General features: G+C 48.0%; 1 protein-coding gene across 1 annotated transcript; it reads right to left on the bottom strand.

Annotated features, from left to right (window-relative positions):
• Positions 1 to 309: 309 nt before the first annotated feature.
• CASP14 (caspase 14) lies at positions 310 to 4342 on the bottom strand. Its single transcript, XM_008250693.5, has 6 exons — positions 4278 to 4342; positions 3366 to 3515; positions 3036 to 3261; positions 2832 to 2948; positions 2611 to 2714; positions 310 to 2144 (listed from the first exon to the last, which is right to left on the bottom strand). Exons 1-6 carry the CDS (start codon positions 4302 to 4304, stop codon positions 2040 to 2042), a joined length of 729 nt encoding a protein of 242 aa, XP_008248915.3. The 5' UTR covers positions 4305 to 4342; the 3' UTR covers positions 310 to 2039.
• Positions 4343 to 11251: the final 6909 nt, after the last annotated feature.

The following is an 11251-nucleotide window of genomic DNA, read 5'->3' as shown; positions in this document are numbered from 1 at the left end:
AGCACACGTGGTAAATATTTGCAATCCTGTAACTAGTTGATTTCCAAGGCCCTTATAGCTTTGAAACAGTGTGGTTGAGTGTCTGAAGGATTCCTTGGGAATATTCTAGAGATGCCCAATCAAGTGTAGATTCTCTTATACCTCTGCCTTTATGATAGAGGCAGCAGGAGGCTCCTGATCCTCTCTTCGTGATGGACATACCTGGGAGGCGGCTGGCCCTCAGGAAAAAGAACCCAAAACCATCACTGCCTTCACATTATCCCCATGGTTGAAGCCCAGAATGAAGATTCAAACACATTAATTCAAAGCTTAATGAGCTTTTATTGAATACTCAGTACGTTGATCACAGTCTCATTCCCTGCCCTTTAGATCTGGAGATTACGGATTTTGATCCTGAGTCAGAAGACAGGCATCAGGTAGAAGGAATCACCTTCTGCAGAAAGCAGGGGTGAGGGACAGTCGTGAGAGAGGGAGCGCAGAGAGGACGCCTGGCTTGGTGGAATGTGAACAAGTGTAGGGGAGCCGAGAGATGCATTTAGCTGAGTGTTGATAGGGGGTGGGATTGGAAAGATGTGAGAACTCGGGATAAATGAGCTTGGCTTTGGTCTCTGCATATCAGGGATCCATTGAGTCTCCATGGGTGTTCCAGGGAGATGGTGGTGGGGAGGATTTATTGGACTGAGACAAGTTGGAAGAGAGGCAAGGGGAGACCTTGGGTGCAGAGGTGCAGATCTGGGAAGATGGAGCCTGGAATCTGAAGGGTTACACTCAAGGGGGAACACAGGTATGGGTGTCACCCTCGGTTGGGCATGGTGACTGGGGTTGCATGAAGGGTGCAGGAAGAGAGAGGAATCAAAGGTACAGCTGAATTCCCATCTTGGAGCCTGAGGTTGAAGATTCCATGGAATATTGGAGGAGGGACTGAGAAGGAAAGAGAAATGGTCGCCATGAGGTTGCTATGGTGCCAGATGTGGCTTCAGCCTTTTGAGCAGGAAAGAGCAAGGCTGGAGATGGTGAGACACAGATCATAGACATGGAAGACAGTGTCTGTGATCCAGCTCCTGGCCTGGTGCTGAAATTTCCCAGAGGTGAGCTTGGCTGGAGTTCTAGTGAGAACATCTACACATCTTCTGGAAAAGACTTCTCTTGGGCAGCTCTTCCAATGAAAGACATTTTCTAATGGACCAAGCAGGCTAGGCTGGAGGTGAGGACTTGGCCCTGCTCTGTCTCACTGTGTGGTTTCTTGAGAAGTGATTGAACCTGTCTGAGCCTCTACTGTGTGTCCTTCGAAGAATGAGTGGATCCCAGGGGACTGGCCATGGCGTCAACATGGTTCCAGGTGGCTGGAAGTTGCAAGTGTGAGAAGAGATTTTTTTTGGATCTCCTTTCTGGGGTAGAATGCAGAGTCCAGGTTTGTGGCTGGGGGAGAGGCATTAGGATGGAAAGAGCCAGAGCAGGAGGAGGCAGGGCAGCTGGGTTATCTAGAGAGGACATGAGGTCATTCCAAGGAGAATGTGTTGGGGCATCCAGCTGTTGGCCAAGGAAGAGAGGTCATGGAGAGACAGAGAGAGGAGGATTCTTGCCTCTTGGAATAGGCAGGATTTGGGAGAAGGGGATGGGTATGTGTTCAGGAAGAGGTGACAGCTCCAGGTGAGATGCAGGAGCCAGCAAGGGTGAGGTGGTTTAGCAGGTGGTGTGCAGTCTTGGCTTTGCTGGGGACACCCTTGAACTTTATGTGGTTTCTTTTGTGCAGGTTATTCCCAGGAGAAAGACAAGGAGAGGAGCAGAAAGTGGGATCTGAGAATGTCCTCTAGGTTGCACTAACCAAGGTAGAGAATCCAGCCTGAGAGAGATGATGTTAATGCTGAGGTCATGTCCCAGGCTTGTATTTGGCTGACTTTCTCTCAGAAGGACAGAGGCTCATCAAAGGGCTAAAAGTGTTGTAGGTTGGAAGATGGACTAGGTACCACAAAGTCTAGGGAGGAGGGGATGCAAGATCTCCGTATCTTCAGTATCTGAAGCTCAGCCTCTCCCTGCCTCTACTGCAAATAGAGCCGTTTTCGGAGGGTGCTTTGGATTTCAGGGTTCACTTTCCTCGCTTTTCCTTCCTGGAACAGCTCTGCTTCTGCCATCCGCCGGGTCACCTGCAGCAATGGGTGTGGTTAGCTCAGGGGTCTGGACCCTTGGGGGGTGGGCTTATGTATAGAAGGTTGGAGAACAGGGTCTGGTGGGTGCCCGTGATCCAAGATGAGAGAGCTTTATGGTCTCATCCTATGTCATAGTTTCTATGCAATCATTGATTGGACATCACACACACACACACACACACACACACATTCCTCCCCCAGTTCACTGGATAGACACATCAACATTAGAAGAGTAAAGTCTGTCCAACCATTGGTTCCATTCAAGGGTTTTGTCATAGAATGCTCCTCGAAACTCTCTTTGGGTTTCCAGTTGCTGCTAGAAGATGGACATCCTAGTTTCTTGGTGGATCCCAGGTTGGGTTGGGTACATAAGGGAGGGAGAAAGGGAAGGAGCAGGCTCAGCCCACACCACTCACTCCGTGCTTGGCCTTGATTGGTCTCCAGATGCTTTGTCTGGGCTCACCTCAGTCAGAAGCTCCAGAATGGGGCCCGTCCTGTTCATGAACACGTCGGTCAGGGTCTGGATGAAGCAGGAGCCCTTCTGGTCGTGTCTGTAGGCTATGTAACCTGGGAGACATCCAGAGGTGGGCTTGGGGGAGCTCCAGGGTGTGGGACTAGGGAAGACATTCAGGAGTCAGGAGCAGTGGGTGAGGGGGAGGAGCCAAGCCAGCTGGGAGCTCCTACCCTCCACTGTGGAGTAGACGTGGAGTGTGTCTGTGTACGTGGGGATGGTCTGGGGGCTGTCTCTGGTGATCGTCATCACCTGGTCTTCACCCACCGTCTCACCAAGGTCCCTGTGTTCTGAACACCAAAAGGAGGGAAAGGCAAGTCAGAGAGAAAGACGGGAAAGAGGTCCAGGTCTGTGATCGAGTCGGGCTCTGTTCCCACCTCCTCGGCAAGCCTGCACGATGTACACCTTGGGTTTGGCTCTCAGGGCCTTGCAGTTCTTGTTGTTGAGGACCTCGAAGAGGTCCTCCAGCTTGACCATCTCCTCGTCTTCTCCCTTGAGGACGCCTTCATCCCCATGAGCCATGAGCACCACGAAGGCACAACTGACCGGGTCTTTCCAGGCATCTATGGTCTGCTGGAACTTCTCCAGCTCCTCCTGGAATTGCTGGAGCAAAAGAGCAAAGAGCTGGCTCAGGGAGAGCCCCAGAACCCACCCACCTTGTGGTGCAACCCCTTCCCGGCCAGACTTTGGGCTACATGGTCACATACCTGGGCAGTGGGGTCTCTCTTCACAGTGCTCTCAAATCCCAGCTGCTGGAACATGCGCTCCAAGGCATCCAAATCTGCCTCGGAACCTTCCCGAGCTTTAGTGACGCACAGCGTCAGAGCCAGACGGGCTCCTGACATGTCATACCTCTCCTGGACCAAGGGTGAAAAAAATCAGCCAGGGAAAGGAGATTAAGGGGAAGCCGGAGACACCCTCCTAGGATGCCTGGGGTCGGGTCTCAGGTGAAATACAGGATGTCCAGTTATACTCAAAATTCCAACAAAAAGTTTTTGGTATAAATATATCCCCGATATTGCGTGGAATATACTTATACGATAAACTCATTTGTAGTTGATGTGAAGTCAGCTTAATTGCAGAGGACAGGGTTCTCTCTTTTCATTTTTCCCAACCTTGCAGTTCAAGTGTGAACTTGGACAAATCCCTGAGGCTCAGTTTCCAAACAGACAGACAATGAGAGTGTATGAGATTTTGGAGGTCTCTTCCAGGCTCATGTTTGGTGGCTGTGCCCCCTCTCCATTCTTCCTGAGAGAATTCTGAATATTCCTCCTTGACTTCCTCATTTGCAGAGACCTCAGAGTTTCTGAAGCTAACACTGAGGTGCTATCTACGGCATCTGAGACAGAAGGATACTGGGATCAAAATGTCTTTTTTTTTTTTTTTAAGAGGAGGTGGGGCTTCTTTCTCTGTACAATAGTGACAGGAGCTTCAGCTTTGTTAATTTCTCTCCACCTTGGGTTGCCCCTCTGATTTTTTTTTTTTTTTGCCATCTGGTTGAACACTAAGTGCCCTGTAGCTCCAAGTACCAATCATAACTGATCCCTCCCACTCTTCATGAAACATTTAGCATCTCTCATCCCTGTTCTCCTCCTCCCCTCCCCCTGCACCCAGCCCACCTCCTGCAATGGCCGAGGGTTGCTCATTTCTCCTTCAATTCCAAGCTGGCTTTCAGCACCCCTTTCGGATCCTGGTGATGAGAAGAAGGCAGGCTGAAGATCTCCAAAGGAAGGCAGAGAGGATCGGAGGACAGAAGGGTTTGTGTGTCTGGGTATTTGAGATTGAATAGCACCCCAGGGATGGGGACATGGTACAGAGTCAAACTTGGGCACAAAATGACAGTAGGTCCATTCTAGAGAGACAGCCTGGTAGAGCCTTCCATTTGGGATGTCCTTAGAACTCCTGCTATTCCCATCCCAAAATGTCATCCCTCTGGAGCTTCCCTGTTCATCCTTTAAAGCACCCACCAGCCTGTGACATAGTGAAGTTTCCCAGGAAGCATTGGATTGAGAAATAGGGTAAGGAGCTACATACTCCTCTTCTTTTCTATCCTTGAGCTGACAGACTGAAGGAGCATCAGTAAAGAGATGTTTGGGGGTTTGTTTAAAACAAGGATGTCATCCAAGTGAGGAGTGCTACTCCAATACTATCCCAGTGGTCTCCAGTCTGAAGAGGTCACTCTTCTTCCTTCCCTCTGCCTTGAGCGTGAACACCCATTCTACTCTCTCAGTTCTCTTCTGCTCTCCAAATGAAAGACTTCCTCTGGACTGACAGCATTTCCCCATCGCCTTGCCTTTTCTTGCATTTCTTCCTCAGCCTAGTGAATATCCTTCCTTGATGACTTGTGTGGCATGATATCTGCTACCCCTTCCCCTTGTCAGCCATTCATCCCACTCTTCCACTCACTCATCAATTCATTCACCCTTCCTTTCACACACTCATGCATACATCAACTCACTCACCCCTCCATGTTTTTCCACACACCCATTCATTCTTCCATCCAACTGTTGGTCCATCCATCCACCCTCCAATCCATCCATCCATCCATCCATCCATCCATCCATTTACCAATCCATCCATCAACCCATCCATCCATCCATCTATCCACCAACCCACCCACCCACCCATTCATCCATCCATCCATTTACCAATTCATCCATCCATCCATCCACTCACCCAACCACCCATCAATCCATCCATTCACCAATTCATCCCTCTAGCCATTCATACATCCATCAACCTGTCTATAATTCCATTACTCCATATTTCCACTTAACCATCCATCCTTGCATCTCCCTGTCTACCTACTCACCTATCCACTAAACATCTATCTAAACATCTATTCATCTAAACATCTATCTGTCCACTCAACCATCCATTGATCCATGCACTGATTCATCAATCAATCAATCGACTGATCTGTCCATCCACTTATTCACCTAAGCATCCGTTCTTCCATCTACTAGGCAAAAATGTTCTGGGTATGTCTATGTGTAATGTACTTGGGGTACACCAGAGAAGACTGGCATTCTTCTTGCACATATGTAGCTGTAATATATGACACATAAACATGAAATCTCCCTGTTTCTCTCTCTCTCTCTCTCTCTCTCTCTCTCTCTCTCTCTCTCTCTCCCTCTCACAGATACACAAATGGAGCAAGTACTGTAAGGAAAGAGGAACCCACTGTTGTGTAGGAGGAAGTGCCCAGTGCACAGTTCTGGAACCAGATCAACCAGAATCAGGTCCTGCTTCCATCCCACTCAGCACTGTGAGCTTCAGCATCTCATTCCCCTCGTTCAGACCCAGTGTTCCCATCTTAAAAGGACCTGGGAAGACACTAGATTCTGAGCAGCGATGGCAAAAGCAAGGTAGGTCTTGTGACCCCCTGTGAGCCTTCTGGAAGTTGCCTGCCCTTTCTGTTTTCCAGCTCCACCGGTTTAGGCTTGCATTACAGCCATGCCTTGGATTCCTATTCTTGTGACTGACCTGGCAGCTAAACTTGTGGGACTGAAAGCCTGACCCCTTTTTCTCTGTCTCCATCAGAGCTGACAGTGTGGGCGTACATACAGAGGTGGTGTCTGGGATATAATTTGTTGGAGAAGCAAACAATAAACAAATGAACAAGTAAAGGAAATCTTGGGTGGATGAATGGATGGGAATTTCTTCAGTTCTGCCCAAACTGATGAGAGTATCCATTCATGAGAGTGTGTGTGTGTGAGTGTGTATGTGTGTGTGTATGTGAGTCTGTATGTGTGTGTGTGTGAGAGAGAGAGGGGGGGAGGGAGGGAGGGAAGGTAAGGAAGGGAGGGAAGGAAAGAGGGAGAGAGAGATGAAGGGAGAGAGAGGGAGGGAGGGAGAGAGCGAGTGAGCGAGCGAGCAAGCGAGAGTGAGCTAATAGCTATCAAATCACTTACCAGTGGTAAGACAGTTGACCCTTAAGTCCAAGCCCAGGCTTGCCACTCACCTAGCTGCCAGGACAGGGCTGGGCACGTAAGAGGATCAGCCCCACGTGCTGATCTCAAGAAGTGACTGACAGTGTGGGATCTTCTCAGGTGTCTCCTGAGAGGCCTGGCTCTGAATCGGGCAGCTCAATCCTCTGGCCCTTTATTGCCAGCCAGTTTTCTGTCACTCAAGATATCTCATGACAAGAGGGACACACCCTTGGACCAGCCCTGGTGTGGAAATACAACCAAATGTCTGTGGTATAAGTGATGGCTCAATAAGCCCCTGTGGCTAAAGGGGCTGAGATCAGGCTCTGGTCCCAGCCCAACCACAAGGTCCCCTGCTCCCACTCCTGTTCCAGCTCACCTGGTTATCACCACCCGTCATTCCCGTCACTAAACCCATTGTATCCATTCCACCACCTTCTATTGTGTACATAACACCAGCCTCACTTTCCTAGTGCCTCATCGAGTCATCAAGAGCCCTACCTGTCTTCCTGGGGGCATCGTCACCTCCATTTTGCAGATGGGGAAACTGAGGCTCATTGAGTTGAAACTACTGCCCAGGTTGATGAGCCGGTCACTGGCACGGTTATTGTTCAAACCCAGGAGGATCTGGTGCAGCTGCTTCCACTGGAATTTCATGTCTGCCTGACCCCTCTTCTTGTCCTTGTGGTTTTCCTTCTCTGTTCTTTTCCAGAATTTTATTTTATGATTCTGTTTCATTCTCTGATAGATAATTCATGTACCATCAAGTGCACCAAGGGTTTTTAGCATATTCGGTGTTGCAATCCTACCAATAGTCTTAGAAGATTTATTATGTCAAAAAAAAAACACCCTGTATCCATTACCTGTCACTCCCAATCCCTCCACATGGATCAGCCGTAGGCACTCACTAATCTGCCTTCTCTCTCTCTAGATTCCTCTGCTCTGAACATTTCACAGGAATGGAATCACATTACATGTGATCTTTTGAGCCCGACTTCTGTCTAGTATGATGTCTTCAAGGTTCATCCACGTTGTAGCACGTATCATTCTTCTTCATGGCCAAATAATATTCCAACACATGGATAACCCTCATTATGTTTGCCATTTATCTGTTGATGGACATTTGGATTGTTTCTGCAGCTTGCTAGCTTGAATGCTGCTGTTATTTGTGTGAAAATTTTCATTCCATTCCATTCCTAAGAGACGAATGCTTACACAAACTTCTTCCTTTAACACAACCAAACCATTCCCATTTTTCTGAATATTTACTTTGCAATCCTGGGCACAAGACTGGAAAGTTTGCTTTTAGTTTCTGTCTCAGTCTTGACTCCTTCTTAGCTGCTTGTGGTTACAATTGTTCTTTTTTAAAAAAATTATTTAAGGTAAACCAATTTCATATATTTCACATATGCAGATTTATGAACACACTGATACTTCCTACCCTCCTCTCCCTCCTGCCCACGCTCCTACCCTTCCTCCTCCTTCATTTCTTAATTTTTACAATGATTTTTACACTAACCCTACACAATGTATTTTACATTGATCTTATACTAATCCTACACATGCATTTTACAATGATTTTTATATTAACTGTATACAAGTAAAGAGTTCAACAAATAGTAAGAAAGCAACTGTTTCTCAACAGTAGAGACAAGGGCTGTAAACAATCATTGAATCTCAATCCAATTGTTCTTTAACTTAACTTTGTTCGTTTAACTATATGACTGGGTCATCTTATGTCAGTACATAGGGAACAAAACTATTTATTGTGTTCTTTAAAACAACTTTTAACTAAAGAATAAGCTATATTCAGGGGGCAGGTGCTGTGGCGTAGTAGGCTAAGCCTCTGCCTGTGGTGTCGGCATTCCATTTGGGTGCTAGTTTGTGTCCTGCCTGCTTCTGTTCCCTGCTAATGGCCTGGGAAAGCAGTAGAAGGTGGCCCAAGTGTGTGGGCCCCCTGCACCCATTTGGGAGACCTGGAAGAAGCTCCTGGCTTTGGATTGGCCCAGCTCTGGCTGTTGCAGCCATTTGGGGAGTGATCAGTGGTTGGAAGACCTCTCTCTGTCTCTCTCTCTTTGTCTCTTTCTGTCTGTATGACTCTGCCTCTCAAATAAATAAATAAAATCTTTTTTTTTTAAAAAAAGCTCTATGCAAAAAAGAGCACACATTGTAAGTGCAACTTCATGGATTTTCACCAACTCAACACACCCATGCCACTGGCACCTGACCAAGCCGAGGAGCATGATCAGTTCCCTGCTCCTGAATTTCCTCTCCTGCTTCCTCCAGCTACTACCATACCCCTCCCTTCCCCAGACAAGATCCCAACACAGGACACTGTAGATTAATTTCTCCTGCTTTTAATATTTCACGTGGAGTCACACCATGGACGTTGTGCATGTGTGTGTGTGTGTGTATGTGTGTGTAGTTGGCTTCATTATCTCAAGCTTATGTTTGTGAGGGCCAATAATTTTTAGTGCATGCATGTAGATCCCGAGTCTTACTGCTTTATGTTCCATTATCCTCACCTCCATGATATTTCATACCACAGATCACAGATATATTTTACATCTATTTATCACCTATCTGTCCTTCTGCCCATCCGTTTTTTGTCTATGTATCTATCATATGTTATCTATGTATCTGTCCACCAATTTCTTTCATCTATCTATCCATCTATTAATTTCTTTCTTGGCCGGCGCCGCAGCTCACTAGGCTAATCCTCTGCCTTGCGGTGCCAGCACACCGGGTTCTAGTCCCGGTTGGGGCGCCGGATTCTGTCCCGGTTGCCCCTCTTCCAGGCCAGCTCTCTGCTGTGGCCAGGGAGTGCAGTGGAGGATGGCCCAAGTGCTTAGGCCCTGCACCCGCATGGGAGACCAGGAGAAGCACCTGGCTCCTGTCTTCGGATCAGTGTGGTGCGCCAGCCGCAGCGCGCCAGCCGCAGCGGACATTGGAGGGTGAACCAACGGCAAAGGAAGACCTTTCTCTCTGTCTCTCTCTCTCTCACTATCCACTCTGCCTGTCAAAAAAATTCTCTTATATCATCTATGTATCCATTTATTATCTCTATTATCTATTCATCTTCCCATCCCTCTTTCTTTTATCCATCAATTTCTCTCTTTCTTATTTCATCTATCTATCTATCTATCTATCTTAGTTTGTCCATCCATTCACCCATCCAGCCACTCATATATCTATGATCTACATGTATGTATGTTTCTATATACATCCATATCTATATTTATTTCTGAATCTATATACTGCACATATATATATATATATTTATGCATTAGGCATAAAAAGAATGATTGTTGCTACTCTCCCAACCCAGCTTTTGCCCTGTGGAGTTGATACCGCTCTCACTGAGAGTGTCTGTTCACTGTTGTGTCTCACAGGGTGCATCTATCACAACTTATCTGCCCTGGCCGCTATTGGTGGGAATTGGGTGGTTCTCAGTTTTCAGATGGTGAGCTGTGAAACCCTGAACATCCTAGTACATACCCCCTTGGTGAATATGTGTGTGTCTTTCTTTTGTGTATACTAACAAATGGAATCGTCGGCTTAGCGGGAATGTACAAGGGCCCTTCAAAATGTTCATGAAAAATTGAATCAAGTGTGACATTTATTTTGGTGCAAAAACTGAAATCCAGGTGTGTACAAGGAGTCTTTGGAAACTTCATGAAAACATGCATATTACAAAATAATGAGGCCAGGAGCCAGGAGCTTCCTCCGGGTCTCCCCCATGGGTGCAGGAACCCAAGCACTTGGGCCATTTTTCTGCTGCTTTTCCAGGCACATTAGGAGGGAGCTGGATTGGAGGAGGAGCAGCTGGGACTTGATCTGGCACCCATAGGGGATGCTGGTGCCATAGACAGAGGCTTAGCCTATTATTCCACAGCACCAGCACTGAATGAACATTTCATTTTATAAACAGAGAGAGGGAGAGGGAGAGGGAGAGGGAGAGAGAGAGAGAGAGAATCCATCCATTAGTTCACTCCCCAAATGACCACAATGGCTGGAGCTGAGCCGATCCAAAGTCAGGAGCTAGGAGCTTCTTCTCGGTCTCCCACACAGGTGCAGGGGCCCAAGGACTTGGGCCATCTTCCACTGCTTTCCCAGGCCAGAGCAGGGATTTGGATGGGAAGTGGAGCAGCCGGGACTCAAACTGGTGCCTATATGGGATGCTCGTGTTGCAAGTGATGGCTTTGCCTGCTGTACCACAGTTCTGGCCCCTGACTTAACTCTCAAGTGGATTGGGGTGAGGTACCCAGGCCCCAGGCTCCCTACCTAGGACTGTTTCGCAAAAGAGTAAAGGGAGAGACTTCTGCATGCACCTGCTCCAAGGATTCCATTCTCATTGGGGCTCACAGGCCTGGGGGTTACACATGGCCAGGGAGTAGCCAGGGACCCAGATGGCTCGGGCTCCCTCCCCGAGGGCATCCATGAACCCCAGCTCTGCAGCCACAGAGCATTTTCTCCACCTGCTGCACCATTGGCTGCTCTCACTCTAGCCCAGTGCTCCGGCCTCAGCCTCAGCCTCAGCCCCTGATCTTGGAGGTGGTGACGAAATCCGGGGTGGTGTCACATGGCTCCCAGACTTCTGGTAACAGCTGCTCATCCTGGCTCCCTTGAGGAGTTCAACCATCCGCACGCGCCCCAACATGAAG

The sequence above is a fragment of the Oryctolagus cuniculus genome, chromosome 16 (assembly GCF_051225735.1).
Source record: "Oryctolagus cuniculus isolate XC-2025 breed Fujian yellow rabbit chromosome 16, ASM5122573v1, whole genome shotgun sequence".
Taxonomy (NCBI): domain Eukaryota; kingdom Metazoa; phylum Chordata; class Mammalia; order Lagomorpha; family Leporidae; genus Oryctolagus; species Oryctolagus cuniculus.
This window is presented reverse-complemented; position numbering and strand designations above follow the sequence as displayed.